The 16,566-nt window shown below is 41.6% G+C and overlaps 2 protein-coding genes across 2 annotated transcripts; one reads left to right on the top strand and one right to left on the bottom strand.

The window, feature by feature from the left end:
• Positions 1-5,566: 5,566 nt before the first annotated feature.
• LOC135441193 (uncharacterized) lies at positions 5,567-6,460 on the top strand. Its single transcript, XM_064700691.1, has 2 exons — positions 5,567-5,627; positions 5,703-6,460. Exons 1-2 carry the CDS (start codon positions 5,567-5,569, stop codon positions 6,458-6,460), a joined length of 819 nt encoding a protein of 272 aa, XP_064556761.1.
• Positions 6,461-8,016: 1,556 nt separating this feature from the next.
• LOC135441145 (spidroin-1) lies at positions 8,017-13,886 on the bottom strand. Its single transcript, XM_064700634.1, has 3 exons — positions 13,522-13,886; positions 9,685-11,457; positions 8,017-8,935 (listed from the first exon to the last, which is right to left on the bottom strand). Exons 1-3 carry the CDS (start codon positions 13,583-13,585, stop codon positions 8,256-8,258), a joined length of 2,517 nt encoding a protein of 838 aa, XP_064556704.1. The 5' UTR covers positions 13,586-13,886; the 3' UTR covers positions 8,017-8,255.
• Positions 13,887-16,566: the final 2,680 nt, after the last annotated feature.

Raw genomic sequence — 16,566 nt, 5'->3', positions numbered from 1 at the left:
GCAAGTCGCGGGTCGCAGATCGACGGTCTGCGGTTGTCGTTCGCGTTGACCCAGCGGGTGACCTCAGCGAAAACGGAGCAGCGAGCGGCATTTCATAGGTATAGCATTTTTCTGGAACTAGTTCGTCATCCCATTTGAGCTAATTCTACGAAGCTATTTAAGAGCGAACCAGCTCAATAAAATTGGTTTAAATAATTAGAATTTAATTTACTAAGTATTATTTTTTTATATATTTTTATACAATTATTATTATTATAAATTAATTTCTAATATTATTATTATTATTATTATTATTATTAAGGTATAATTAACACACACATTTGAAAATAAAAATGAAACCGAAAAAACATATTTTCGCACTTGCAAAATTTGACATTTTTTTATCCAAGAGGAGAGCATTTTGCGCAAAGTGTAAAACATGTCGCAAATGCATTTTTGTAAAGATTCTTTTATATGAGTGGGGACAGAATGTCACGCACCGAATCCCATTTCCAACAAAGAGAGATGGATTTAGCAACAAGTGTGAAACACGACTCAAATGAATTTGATCGACGAAAAAGTTTCCTACAACTGTTTTCCGCCGTTTTTCCAAATTTGCGGATGGAATAGCGTGCACCCTCATAACAAAAGATTAGGTTAGGGTATATATTTCAGCTTTGGCTTGGGCTGTGCGTTGATCACCAATCAGACAGTCAGTCAGTCAGTCAGTCAGTCAATTAGTCAGTCAGGCAGTCAGTTAGTCACGACAAATATTTTTTTGCATATTTATTATCATTTAAGATATGTTTAATGTAGAAGGAATGCTTATTTGTCTTTCTGTTTGTATATATAGAAAGTCATAAGTCATATGTAGGTACACATTTATTTTGAATCTTTGGTAGCTAATTATAATCATGTTGCTTAAAATAAATAAAATAAAAAGAATATTTTGACATGTTACCTTGGTATGTGGAAAAGTGCATATTAACCAATTTAAGGGACTTGGGTGATTGTAGAGTATTCGCTTCTCGACTTGATTTACCTCCTAGAAAAAGACATAAATAATATTTTCTAGTCCCAACATCATAACTAATGGGAACTACATGGATCAATAAATGAATTCGAATTTGCTTAACTAGCGCACGCAGCTGCAAAGCCGAACAAGTTCAGTTCCAGGTGTTTTTCGCTCTTTAAGCTTTCAAAAAGCTCGCTGCTAAAGCGATCAAAGCTTAATTAATTGAATAACAGTTCGACTCGCATTCAAAACAAGTTGAATAGTTCGCCGCGAACTAATTCTTTTGATGATTGGGCAGATGCTGACACTGATCTTTGTTCTAGTTCAAGAGAATTTTAAATGATGTTCCCAAAATGAAATAGAGACAAAAAAAACTTCAACTTTCCAATAACTTTCTAACACTTTTGACCCCATAATGACCTCACGGCGACATATGCGGGGCGCAACTTTCTTCTAGGGCCGCAGGCACACACACTCTCGCACTCACTCACACACACACGGGCAGAAACACACACACACACACACACACACACACACACACACACCCACACACACCTGCCTAATGAGTATTTATGCGTTTTTTATGTATTTCCATTAGCATAAGGCTAGCACTTTTTCCGATTCCAGGTCCAGGTGCAGACCTGGCCAAGCCCTGGTCCAATCTGGCCGGCCAGCCAACTAATTAACCCCGTGCGTCTTGCCGCGCCTTTGTTTAAATCTGCGGCCTGTTCGCAGTTCTTTTTTGCATAATTTAGTTATTAAAAATTGGTTTATGTTCCGCATAATGGCCCAAGAATATATATTTTCTCCAGACACGTTGTAAGCCAGGCTAGCTCCAAAATAAACTCGAAGATTCCCAGCTCGCAGAACGTGAATTATTGACGTGGCTATTTTTTTTTAATGCTATAACGGGCCTAAAAAAGCAACAAAAAAAAGTAAAAAAAAAAATATGAAACAGATTTGCACATAAACACAAATGAATCGTTAGTCAGTGGCAGCAGCTGGGACTCTGTGATTCTGGGGCGTGGTCTGGGGGCCGTACTCGGCAGTGAAAGCAGGAATAACAGAAACAGGCAGCCGGCCGGCTGGCCAGAGACTGGGAATGGGAACAGCACAGCACGCAGTACTGAGATCAGCCAAGATCAGTCGAAAATTAATGACTAGAACTATTTTTATCTGCCCAACAATATGGCGAAAACACCAAATCAATGGAGTCTGCAAAAAGAAAAAACAATCAGAAAGCAACAATCGATCTTAGCCAAAATTGTTTCTCGATATCATAAAAGCTATTCCTTTGTTTCATAAAATAAAAAAATAAAAAAATTAATGATAGTCCATAAATAACTGCTTATAAGGTCTGCAGACAATATATCAAAGACATTCCACGAATGCTTTGTCTGATCTGTTTATTCTTTGGAAATCTTTACGAATCTTTGCAAAAATAAATCTTAAAACTAAATATAAATAAATTTGACATGATATGCATCATTCAGATCAGAATATTATTCGATATTTATGACATAGTTCTTTGCGCTTGAAACTGTGAATGTTTCTGCTTTCAAGGCAAGTGTTGTTAAGCGTGTAAAAGGGGATGAAAAGATAATTTGTTTTGCATTTTTCAACATAACTAAGCAAATAAGACCGAGTTATCTTCATTAACTTATGACTTGGTGCCATAATTTTTGTAATTTGCTATACATAAAATAAAAACATCAATAAATCTTCCTTTTCCCCAAATATCACATGGCTGTATAATAAATTACCTTCTTACACAATATATGATATACTTATTGTATTTTGTTTCATTATGCCTAATATGGGAACTAAACATTTATTTTTTAGCCTATAATAACTATAAAAAGTTTAAGTATATAGTTAAGACTCTTGAAACATTTGGACTCGATAAGATTGTAAAATAAATTCGAATGATGACTTTTTCATTTTAATTCATTAATTTTTATAATATATATAATATATTAATTCAAAAATATATTTATACTAGCGGGTATAAGCCGGCCTTGCCCGTGGTACGTATGTTATAAAATGTTCTCAAAAAAATTTGAAATGATTTTGAAACTGATCGGATGGTAAACAAAAACTTTCATAAAACCGTTTTCCGCCAATTTACCACTGTTGCGGGTGGAATTTCCCAAATCGCTGAAATACGTATTTATTAAGTTCTTATGTAGGGCTTTGAAAATAAGTTTGAAGCAAATCGGACACAATTTAAAACTTCGCCCACAAAATCTTTAAATCGCATTCCCCCCGAAGAAGTTTGAATTCTGCGAAAAGTGTGAAACACGTATCAAATGATTTTTCTTATAGATCTCTGGAAATGAATTTGAGCGCAAAACGTCACCCACCAAATCTTTGACCTCCATTTCCACCAAGGAGGAACGTATTTTTCGAAAAGTGTGAAACACCCCTTAAATGAATTTGAACAAAGATCTTTGAAAATAAGTTTGAGGCCGATCGGATGGTAAACAAAAAAGTTACATACAAACGTTTTTCGCGATTTTGCTACACTTGCGGGTGGAATTTCCCGAAACCCTCTTAACGTGCACCTACATCACATAAGGTAGCTACAGTGAAAATTTCAGCTTCCTAGCTCTTACGGTTTGGGCTGTGCGTTGATCACCAATCAGTCAGTCAGTCAGTCAGTCAGTCAGTCAGTCAGTCAGTCAGTCAGTCAGTCAGTCAGTCAGTCAGTCAGTCAGTCAGTCAGTCAGTCAGTCAGTCAGTCAGTCAGTCAGTCAGTCAGTCAGTCAGTCAGTCAGTCAGGACAAACAGTTTTATATATAGAGATAAATACATATATAATATGAAAGAAAAAGTTGTTTAGGTATTATAAATTATACGAAATAAAATAACAATAACTTAAAAAATTGATTTTGGTATTGAAAAATGTGTGTCTTACACCATTGGGAGTTGGTTCAGATTAAAGCTCGGCAAAGATCTAAGAGACACCATACACAATATATTCATTTGAAGCACTCTGCTCACAATGAATAACCTCTAAGCTTGTAGCAGGCTGTTGGAACTGTCTCCAGCTGCTCTCGATCTATAAGGTGTGAACACTTTGCTGACTCCTTGGTCACTCCGAAATCTTTTGACGCAAAGGATCGCAAGAGGCGGTTCAGGTTCCCTCTTAATTTGCGCCATGGGCCTCCGCCAAGTCCATCCTATTTCCAGAAAGAATCAGTTAATTTCTGGTGATGTAGCAGGGGACTTCGACCACCATACAGTCAAATATCATCATCAGACTGCAGGCTCCGCTTGGAGGCAGACTAAACAGCTATGCCTATTGCCTGTGCGTGTCCAGCCCTTACTTCGGATAGGGGGAAGCATGTGTTTCCACATGTTAGTCTCTTCAGATCAGATCAGGGCTTTCTCCTTTTCATGCAAAATGTGGAGCAACTCTTGCTCACCAAGAGAGCCCCTGCTCCATCTCAGCATGTCAGTTGTAGTGCCGCACTCCTCTCTTTTGTAGGACTCCCTTTTAACAATCATTTTGGGGCAACTGTGGCATGAAAAACTCAAGAGTTCGACATTAGATCTCGATCTATAGCCCATAGGAGGTTTCTATAATTCGCTAAAATTGATCAGCATTCCAGTGTGATAATCCAATAAATAACAAATTAGGCTGTAAACAAATAAAAAATGCGTTTGCAAAGGGGAACTCCCGCAACGCGTGTGGGCTAGAAAATCGTATTGAAAAACAAATATGTCAAAACTCAGCCATATATTATATTGTGCAAATAAGAAAGCAAAGATATGGCTGGTCGAACCCTGACATGTTACATTATAAATGTATAGATATTGGGGTCGTGTTCGGGCGAACATTGACAAATGCGTGATTAGAGTTCTGCCCCAAAAACTTGGCTTGACTTCTTGAAAATCTCACTTTTGACCCAAAAAAATTACAAATTAAAAATGATAAAACTGCTGCGAGCTGGATAGTTGGTAACTTTCCGATGGCGACGACCCAAAATGCAAATTTTCGCCTCAGATATTTGCGGCGACATATTGGCAATGCGGTTCACTTCAGCTGTGGGGCTCAGCTTTAGATTTGGCTGTCTGAGAATTGGCGTGTGCTTAGGGATCGGGAGGGGGTTGGCCAATGCAGCTGGTGGTCAACGACTCGCCCGGCCCGAGAAGCCGAAGCAGTTGTTGGCTGCATGCGCAGTCCACAGTCCAGTTGGAGAATCAGTCCAGAAAGCAGCCAGAAAGCCATCGTCGACGCGATTGCATAAATTAGCGAGGGACATTTGCATAGTTTATTAAAATTTGGCATTTGCCATTTGGCTGGCATACGGCTGGCTCATTCTTCTTTTGCCCATTTTCATTTATTTGGTGGCACTAATTTTTCGCCTAATTTCTTTTGTGCTGTCTGTGATTTTATGATTACCGAGTGAAAGAATCGCGCGCAAGAACCGTGGCCCCAAGCGGCTACCCTGTATAAAATGTCTTTGCTAGGGCAACAGTCAAACCATTGTATAGACGCTCTCACCCAGCGACGCACACACAGACCAGCGATCAGATCAGAGTTTGGAATCGACTGCAGCATTCGATATGGCAATCAAACTGTTTACCCTTTTGGCCATTGGCCTGGCCCTGGCCGCCGTCAGCGATGGTGAGTAGCAGCTGCCAATATTGCAATTGGATCCATATAAAACCGTCTCTCCCTCTCTATGTGTGTGTGTCTTAGCTCGCCATGTGGCTGGACACCGCTTCCAGCAGCAGCAGCAGCAGCAGCGCGGCCTGATTGCCAAGCCCCATGGCGCACAAAGTCGCGTCTTTCCTGGCGCGGTGGCCATCAAGAAGCTGGTGCTGCTCAAGTTCAAGAAGATCGTGCCCATTTCGCTGATCCTGCTGAAGTCAAGCAACGATAACGAGGCCGAGCTGGTGCCCGTTTATCCCACCGATCAGATACCCGAGAATGTCCAATTCATTCCCACGCCCAATGGCATTTCTGGCCACAAGGATGTCCAGGCCATTGCCATACCGAGCGAGCTGCACGATCAGCTCCAGATCAACGGTCTCTCCAATGTGGAGAACATTGAGGCGCTGCTCCAGGGCAGCTCCATAATTGCCGACGATACTCAGACCGAGGATGGCGCCAGTGCCCCAGTGGGCAACACCATTGCCGTAGCCCAGCCCGAGGATGCGCCACTGCAGCAGAACGACAACGACGATACCCAGCTGCTAGAGGGCGCCACTGTGCCCGCTCCGGAGGCCGCTGCACCAGCCTCGACCGGCCCCAGCACTCGCCGCCTCTCCAGCAACGAGCTGCTCCGCTCCGGCGTGCGCAACTCGGCGCAGCAGCAGAAGACCAGCGTCGAGGAGATTCCCCTCCTGCTCTACTCGGCCACAGATAACGGCGCACCCGGCCAGGAGGTGTTCAGCGAGCGCCGCTTCGTTGCCGCCACCCCAGCGCGTCGTCGCAATCAGCAATTCTACAACTAAGGCGCCCATCCAAGGCTACCGTCCATGGCTTGTGCCAACTATTTATTTCCGCAGCTCCTTCGGCTCTGGCTTTCCTCTACAATCTCTGTGTCCCGCCTCCTCTACCCGGCTGTCACTGCACGGCATGCGGCTATTTTTTTTTTATGCTATTTGCTTAGACTGAACTGAATATAAATTAACATTATGAGAAATGAACAAAGGCGCGCGATGTGTTGGGCTCTCTGCTTCCGGCTAGCTGCGACTTCTATGTGGGGCCGACCTTGTTTCTCCAGCGCTTATCAGAATCTGACGACGACGACGGCGGCGCAGAGCCTGCAGTTATCAGCTTTGTTGTGTCGCTGACGTGACGTGTCCTGTGCCTGTGCCCATGTCCCATGTCCCATGTCCCATGTTCCGTGTCTCGTATCCCAGCCTGTCGTTTGTGGCTGCCATCCAGACAGCCAGCGACTCTGTCAGAGACCTGTGCCTGGGCACAGGCTGTTATAAATTTCAGTGTCCTTACGTGCATAAAGCCGACAAAAAACAACGCACACACACACAAAGTCAACGGCACAAAAAGGCACAACAAAGGAGCGCACACATATCGCAAAAATGGACAACAACAAAAGGCCGCAAGATAGCAAAGCTCCGGCACACGCACAGCGAACTCTGCATGCGCTAACAAATGTATCGATACCAACTTTATCGATATATGCACATGCGGCTATATATTTAGGAATTACGGTTTACAAATCCTTGCTAAAAATTCATAAGCTCAGTCTTAAAGTATCTAAAAGTTTTGCAATTTTCGTACGGCTTAAAATGATTTAGATTAAGATCCCAGTTTAGTCAAGCTAGTTCGATATTTTATAACTTAATCGAATCCCAATAAGTATATTATCTAAAAGTTTTTCATTTGTCCAAGCTAAAATGTAATGATCTACAATATAAAATCCAAATCACAAATGATCCAAAACATCTAGTAAATTCCTGAGTTAATTTTCCATAATATTATTAATTTAGAAATAAATGTAGGAAAATAAATGGAAAATTAAACCTTTAATAATAGACAAAGAGAAATGAGAAGACCTGAGCAAAATCTGAAGACAATTACGCCGCCACATAAACAAAAGCTATACATGTCTGGAAAGATATTCTTGGAGCCCTGCCATTTTAATTTCAGAAGCATTCACATAAACAAAAAATTATAAAAAAAAATATATATATAGTATATTAATCCATATAAAAATAAGAAAAATAAACAAAAACGTGTTTTTACTATATATAAACAAAAAATAAAGAGAACATAAACAAATATCAAAGCCCAAGCTATTAATTTCTTAGAGCATAGATAACACGATATTTCGGCGGTAGATATCTACTTATATACAAAGAAATAAAAGAGCAGAGGCACCAGCTTAAACAGAAGCTGGTTAGGCCCGAGTTTGGCTTAGGGCAGAGCGCAACTTTATTTCGTTGCAGGCGCCTGCACGTTGCCGGTTCTCGGTACCAGTTCCAGTTCCAGTTCCAACAGCAGGAGCATGCCCATATGTCTGGCATGCAAGCTTTGCCCCCAACTCTGTTACGTGTTTTATTTTATTTTTGTTTGTTTTTGCCGCATTTCTGACAGGCCGAGAGCCAAAAACTGACATAAAGCACTTTTCGAGATTATCAGAGAACCAGAAGCAGCCACAAAGGGGAGGCTGGAGGCGACCATAGAAAGGGGATAGACAGAGACAATAAGATGCTGAACTATAATCTACGGGGTGCCGGCTCATAACACTAGGCTCTTAATAGCTAGATTTTCGAACTATGCTCAACGACCGTAGTACGGAGGTGGAACATAGATAGTCACTCGCTTGTTTCCATTGCTGTTGTTGTTGTTGTTGTTGTTATTGTTGTTGTAGTTGTTGTAGTTGTTGTAGTTGAAGCGACCACAGGGAGGCGGTCCATAGTAGGTGTACGTACACACTGTACAGCAATTGATGGGCGTGGCTATGACCATGACTGGCGTATTCTTGCCGGGCAGCACCGGCCCGGGCAGCGGATAGGGCATGGGATAGCGAGGTGGCGGTGGCAGTGGCGGCAGCGGGCGTGGCGGCAGCAGCGGCGGAGGTGGCGGCGGTGGTGGTGGTGGCAACTGTTGTGGCGGTCCCGGCACCAAGCAGCACGTCTGTGGCGGTGGCGGCGGCGGTCCCAAGACATAGGTCTCGCAGCAGCGATTCTGCTGATAGGCCTCCATGGTGCAAGGCGTGACGCAGGAGCCGAACAAATTGCTGATCCAGTCGGAGATGATGCTAAACGTGCGGCCTTGTCGCTGGCTAACATCGTAGTCCCCGAACGCATCAATCGAAGTGTTCACCACCGGCTGCAAGTCCTCCAGACGCGACGATCGATTTATAAACAAATACTCGATGTTGTCTCCAACCGAGCTGCTGTTCCGGGGTCTCGGACGCCAGCGCTGCAGCTGCACCTGCTGCTGGGTGCGGTAGCGCACTGCACAGGCCACAGAAAATGAGAGCGAGAGAGTGAGAAAGAGAGGGAAATATTGGGTTTAGTGCGGCTGCCTCAAAGTATGCAATGATTGTGCATCGATCGTGCTCACAGCCAGAAATGTGCAAATCCGAGTGCGAAAAATCACCAAGTAAATGTTAACAAATTGCACGAAAACACAATTGACGATATTCCCAACTAATGCAATAATCCATAATAAAATATTAAGAATAATGCTTGATAAATAATTGAGAAAATTATAGATTAAAGATGAAATAAATAATTGATAATTATCAGTTAATCGATATAGTATTTAAAATAATCGACTGTTCGACAACATAAATGTATATCAACTATGAAAACATAATCGATACTTTGAATTACAAAAATACAGATCAAATCTGAGAAGAAGAATCAATCTTTACCAATTAATCGATCAAATCAAAAGTGAAAAGTAATCGATACTTATCGATTAATCGATAACGAGCAGAAACAGGTGAAATACGTGAAATAGCAGTGATTACAAAATGTGCACATTTCCCTCCCGCATCTACTAAAAGACCTCTCGCCCATGAGTGCGTTTTGGTGCAGCAACATTTAAAATTAACAAATACATTTTATTCGAGTGCTTAAAGTGATTCGTTGTAAAATAAAAAAAAAACACAAAATATTAGAGTGAGCATTTAGCAAAAAGGTGGTGGTTGTGGTGGTGGTGCTGGTGGTGCTGTTTAAATTGACTGAGCATAACTAACGGCCAAAGCCAAAGCCGCCATTGAAGCCGCCGAACACGTTGCTGTTGGCATTGGCATTGCCGGCGCCGCCGCGATTGCGCTTGCCGCCGCCACCGTTGGCATTGGCGCCCGCTCCGGCACCGTTGCCGTTGCCGCCGGCGTTGGCATTGGCGTTCGCATTGGCGGACTCGCCATTCTGGCTGCTGGCGCTGGCGCTGCTGGAGGCTGAGTTCGTTACGGAGCCGTCGGCGCCCACCTGCGAGCTGATGTTCGCCGCGGTGTTGGCAGCGGCGTTGCCCTGGTCAGCGCCGCCCTGGAAGATGGACTGGCTGTTGGCGCCGGATGTGATCGTCTCCTGGTCGCCGTCGCGGACGATCTGCGTGTCCGTGTTGGCTGTATTGCTAGAGCTGCCGAACTGATTGTTGTTAGTGGCCGTGGAGCCGCTGTTAGAGCCGATGGTCTCCTGGTTGCCCACCTGGGTGTGCTTGGTATTCGCATTCGAGCTGGAGGCCTGCTGCTCGCCGGCCTGGAAATTGAGCGCCTGGCTTTGTGCACCGTTCGTCGAACTTCCGGGACCCGACTGCTGGTTCGTGTTGGCGGAGCTCACCTGGCCGCTGCTGCCGTCCTCGGCGAGATTGGAGCCGATGCTGCTGCTGCCCGCATTCTGTGAGCCGTCCGCGTTCTGGTTGGCAAAGTTATTGCTGCCCGCCTGCTGGTTGAAGCCGGGTCCACCCTGGGCGCCTGCATTGCCAGAGGAGTGAACCTGGCCGCGTCTCTTACCTCCCTGATTATAGTAGTCCGGCTGCCCAAAGCCGCCTTGTTCAAAGCCACCCTGACCACCGAAGCCGCCGAATCCGCCAAAGCCGCCAGGACGCCCGAACTGGCGACGCGGACGCTCCGCGGCGTCAGCATTGCCGAAACCTCCAAAGCCGCCATAGCCAAAGTTATTGTAGCCGGGCTGAGGGTAACCAAAAGGCACGTACTGGGCGTGACGCTTGGGACGAGCCACGCGACGATTGCCTCCAGCGAAAGCCAGCGGCTGCTGCTGCGGGCGGTAGGCGACTTGCGGCGTGCGGCGACGTCGGAAGCCGCCGCCGCCGAAGTTGCCGTAGTTGACGCCGCGCGTGGCCGCATTCTCGCCAAACCCGCCCGCATTGGCGGACGTCTGGCCGAAACGGGTGCGTCCATAGGCATTCGAGTTGCTGAAGGTCTCCTTGACATTGACGCCACCGAATTGCTGGTTGTTGGTGCGGCTGTTGCTGTTGGAGCCGACGCGAGCACCGCGGCCCTGAGCATTGACCTGCGCCTGACCGAGCGTGTTGCTGTTCTGCACATTGTTGTCCAGATCGAGGCTGAGCAGGCCCAGGCCGAGGCGCACATCGCCATCGGCGCCGCGCTGCAGTCCGAAGCCCTGACGCAGGTTGTCCGGCGACAGGGAGGCGCCCAGGCCCAAGTTGCCAATGCGGAACTGATCGGCCAGGCCGCCGCTCACCGCACCATTCGCATTGGTGCGTGTGCGCGTCAACGTATTCCCAATCTGCAGTCCACCCAGATCCACGTCACGCGTGCGCGCCTCGCTGTCCGACACGATGCGCTGCCCGTTCTGCCGGGTTACCGCACGCGAGTTGGATAGTCCCTGCGTGTACTCCACATTGTTGCCAAGGTCCACCTGGCGCTCGTAGGCATTCGTGTTGGCCCTGGACGCGGAGCCCTGACGTGGAAAGCGTCCGCCTCCAAAGAAGCCGGGCTGTCCGCCGTAAGCGGGCTGGCCGAATGGAGCGAACTGTGCCTCGGCTAAAGTGTGCGAAAGAGACAAGGAGAGATGGAAAAAGTGTGAGGTGCGAGTTCAGCTTGAGATGCGACCATAAGTTAAATGCAAAAGTTTTCGCCCATCTGGCGAAACTTTGTTATTTGTTGTGCGATATTTAAGGTAAACATATCACAAGCTCCATGCATTTATAATCCCCCCACCCATCCACACACACACACACACACACACCCCTCAGCAACAGAAACAACAACAAGAACAACATCTGAACTGGCTGAAAGAACTCCTCAAACTTGTTCCTCACGCATCGCTCGGCGCGCTGCTTTATTTGTTTTTTGGGGTTTTTTTTTTTTTGTTTTTTTATTTTGGACTGATTCTAATTTGAATATCATTTAATGTGCACGCTATTTTTTCCATTATTATTATTTTGAAATTTTGCTGGCTGTTTGCTTTTTGAGCCGTGCCCAACTTTAGGCAAAGTTTTGTGCTCTGCGCTTTGCTTTTAGAAACTCTAGAGAGCCAAACTCATGCAAATTTTATGTATTTCCAGGAATCTTAGTTTACTCCACTAAATGATTTGAAATAGAGTATTGCAATTATGTTATCTGCAAGCAAATATTTTAAGCTTAAATTGTCTCGCAAATATTTAGATATTTGTGTGCATGACGCACACACACACTCTGAGGAATATATGCTTAATAATTGCAGAAATCAATTCTATAGAAAATCCTTTGAAAACTAATATTTAGCATATTTAGAGAGAAACGTATACCAACAGTATACAATATTGTATTAGTTATAAGAAAACATCTACATATGCACTCAAATTACACTTAGATCTCCTGTAAATAGCCGAAGGTTTAGTTCGTTTTAACTAAACTATCCTACATGTAAATAAATAAATAAATAAAATATATAAACAGTAGTTTTTTTAAGGTTATGTTGTTGTGACTCAAAGAATTTTGTCATTAAAAACGGCTTAAAAAGTTTTCTTTATCACGAAAATGAAAAAATGTGATACGTTTTTTAAAAAGTGGACGTATTTAGTTCTCCTTAATCAATAAATAGATAAAAACAAAAGAAAATAAGAGAAGAAAAGAAATTATAAAATTATATACAAAAAATGAAAACTTTTTTACTTTAAAAGTCCTATGCCATTCGATAAGATTTTGGCTCTTGTCATGTTTTGGAGTCATAACCACAATTCTTAAACCTTTGTTATATTCCGAGTATAGATTGATATTGTCACATGCTAAGCCTTTATAGGGCTTTACTACTGTACAAATCATTTACGCAAAATTGTCATTAGCTATCACAAAGTAATTATCACAGAAAAAAAATGAAATAAATAAAATGTAATTGCCTTAGGAATCACACAGTATATATAAACTTATGAAAAAATGCACTTGAAAAACACTAAAAAAACCAAAAAACAAAACTGCGGACGCAGCTTAAGAGCTGCTGTTGTAATTCTCAAGCAGTTCTTGCAGCATTTTATGTGTCGCGGGAGAGTCGAGCCTCGTTGGGCGCTTTCTACTTGCACACATATATATGTCATATATATATATATAGCATACATATATGACGTATGTAAATGGCTTTTAGTTGTTGTTGTTGTTGTTGTCGCATTATTTAAACTGTAAGCGTGAGTAAATGTTGTGCGCGTTGTAATCACACTTGACTTTGAGCGACTATTTAACGCTAGAGCTTTTCAGCCTGCCACATTGTGTGGCTGCTTTGCTCATTATCCTTTTGGAGACTGCGCTTTTTGTCCTTGCTGTTGTTGTTCTCGTTGCTGTTGTTGTTGCTGTCCTTTTTCGTCCGTCAATATGCTGCGCACGTTGGCGCAAAATCCAGCGATAATTTTGCAATTATTGCTGTAATATCAAAGCCTAAAAGTACGCAGACGTGTGCGTGTATGCGTATGTGTGTGTGTGTGTGTAGGTGTGTGTATTTTGGTGTCATTATCCTGTCTACCCGCTGTTCGTGCTGCCATTGTTGCTATTGTTATTGCTGCTGTTCCTCTTGTTGTTGTTGCTGTTGTTGTTGCTATTGTTGTTAGCGCTGCGCCGAGGCACAAAAATATTTACCTTGCGGTTGACAAACTGCCAGCCAACACACAATTAATCCAGCAAATGCGTGGCGCATCCTCATCCTGACGTCGTATCTGTAGCTGTGTATCTGTGTGTATCTGTATCTGATATCCGTTGCCAGTATCTGTGGATCTGTGCTGCGGTTCCTGCGCTAGCTAATTTACCGTTGCGAAAACAGCGCACGCAATGAGCGCGTTTTTGCCCGCTGGCGACTTTTATCGTGCGCTGTTATTGTCGTGTTTTCGACGTATCTTTTTTTTCTCGCTGTTTGCTGTTGTATTTTTTTTTCGGTTATTTTTTGTATTTTTTTCGCTCGCTTGTATTTGCTTCTGGGTCCCCCACACACGCGCGTGTGCTTTGCGTTAAGCGCTCACTGGCGTTCTAAGCCCCTCGCTGGTGTTGTAATCAAGCTTTAAACCAAACAATAATTAACGCGCTTTATTGATTAGCTGCCGACTGAGGCTGCGGCTGAGGCTGCGGCGTCTGCGTTGGCGTTGGCGTTGGCGTCGCCGTCGAAGTGAAGCTTGGGATGATTATTATTGTACATTTTTTTTGGAAAGAAATTGAATTTCGTACAGGTTTTTGGGCTAGACCGGCCCGGCCTGGTGGCTGCTGATTCTACCTGTATTCCTCTCCAGCTATTCTCGTTTAACTTGTTTTCTATTGCCGCAGCAGCAGCGACAGCAACAAAAACACCAAACTGAAGCCGAGCTTCGTTTGCGTCTAGATGAGTTCATAAAAAATAAAAAGACAATCACATTATCAAATTTTTTTTATGACCATATTACTGCCTCCAGATGCCCAACTGCTTACGACGCGCAGATGTGTGTGCGTGCGAGTGTGTGTGTGTGTGTGTGTTTGTTTTTCTTTGTTAGAGCCACTTTGAAACGGGGATTTTTTTTCGTCTGACTGAAGCTTAAATCTGCCCGACTTTCTTTGAGGAATAGAAATTATATTAACCGAATTCAAATATAGTCCTTTCAGCAGTTGAAGAAAAGAACATAAAATGACCCACATATCAAGAATTACAAAGGTATGCACGCTTTTTAATCATACAAATAAAACAGATCTTGGGCCAAACATTTCTATAGAAAATTGAATTATTTCAATGTTTCCAAAGCATATTTAACATTTCAATATGCTTTAATATGTTTATTTCTTATAACTTCTCTATAAATCAAATTCATTTATTTAGCTTGTGGTATTGCAAATTTTACACAAAAAAAGAACTTTCTTCAATTACATTTTATTTATTATAAAGATGTTTTACTGTAATTGATCCACATATTTTGGAGAAATAAACGATGTAGCCATATTGGCATTCCCAGACTCAAGTATATTTACACTCTAAGTAACTAGAGGAGACTTATTACACTAAGATACTTTCATTTGAAAAATGAATGTCTTGAGAATGACAAGCTCGTCTTCCTGTTGGCAAAAGTTGTATTGGATGAATCGAATCTATGCATAACTTTGAATACCTTGGTCAATGGTTTGATCAAATATGCCCTTATACTTAAATTAACCAGTTAACATTTATACCTAAACGTGTATACCTAAGGATTCGAGCTTTGTATAAATTTATTTAAATCCAAATCGACTCCAATTAAGTGTTTTTTTTTTAATGTTTAACTGACCTTTTACGTCACCATAAAACCTGCCATCACAACTAGATAGTTGTCGGTTGGAAGTTCGCATTTGTTTAGGTCTTTTCAGGGCCAAGTGGGCTTTTGAGTTCCCCATTGGCGTCAACGTACGCGCTGTAGGTCAACTGAAGCGTTAGTTGGGCTGAGTTTGGGTTTAAGCACATGATATTCATTATTCGCATGTTCACTATTCGAATTAGTCATTAAACTGTCATAAAGAAATAAATAAAAATAAACAAAAATAAATACAAAAATTTGCCGCCGCTGAGGCATCAATTTCAAATTCTGTTTTGTTGACAAAACTGTTTAGCGTTCTCGCATCTTGTCCCAAAACAATGTCCAGCACTGTACAAGCGGCTGAGAGCAGCATCTCTGTCAAGTCCGATAACATGAAAGCAGAAGACAGAATTCAGAACATTTGTGGATACTGTTTCAAGCCCCTTTCTTTAATGGGCATTTTTCAATTTTTTGCCAAGCAGAATCATAAGCAAGGGCGGAACTGAACATCGGGAATCCGGGATCGAAAACCTTAGTAGCCAATTCGTCACTACTTATATTATAAATAAGCAAAATAATAACACAAAAAAAATATTAATAATAATAAAAATAACAATTAGAACAATAATAATAATAATAATAATAATAATAATAATTATAATAATAATAATAATAATAATAATAATAATAATAATAATAATAATAATAATAATAATAATAATAATAACAATAATAATAATAATAATAATATTAATAATTATAATAATAATAATAACAATAATACTAATAATGATAGTAATAATAATAATAATAATAATAATAATAATAATAATAATTATAATAATAATAATTATGATAATAATAATAATAATAATAATAATAATAATAATAATAATAATAATAATAATAATAATAATAATAATAATATTAATAATAATAATAATAATAATAATATTAATTATATTAATATTAATACTAATTATAATAATAATATTTGATAGGTTTTTTTTTAATTTTGAATGAAAATAATTATAGTTGAGGGATAATAGGAGGATAATGGACATTTTAATTGAACAGCTTTAGCCAGATATCTTGGAAATATACGTAAATAAATGTAGTATTAATATAGAATAATAATAAACATAGTATTAATATTAATAATATTTGTTGGGAAAACTGCTTTACTTAAAATAATGAAGAATTAAAGTTTTGACCAATATATTGTAAAACGATTTTCATGACTGAGACTTTATTGCCATTGCAACTCAAGAGCTTTAGTCAGATATCTGAGAAATAAAGTGATTTCATTTTGTATGAGAAATTGTTAATTATTTTTTATATATTACTTTATATAGTAGATGCCTACCGTCTCAAAATAAATAGGCAATAATAATATTAT

Source organism: Drosophila montana, unplaced genomic scaffold (genome assembly GCF_035044405.1).
Source record: "Drosophila montana isolate Dmon_TW-CO22-7 unplaced genomic scaffold, ASM3504440v1 contig_1853_1, whole genome shotgun sequence".
In the NCBI taxonomy this organism is placed as follows: domain Eukaryota; kingdom Metazoa; phylum Arthropoda; class Insecta; order Diptera; family Drosophilidae; genus Drosophila; species Drosophila montana.
Note: the sequence above shows the minus strand (reverse complement) of the source record. Positions and strands in the feature narration are given on the sequence as shown.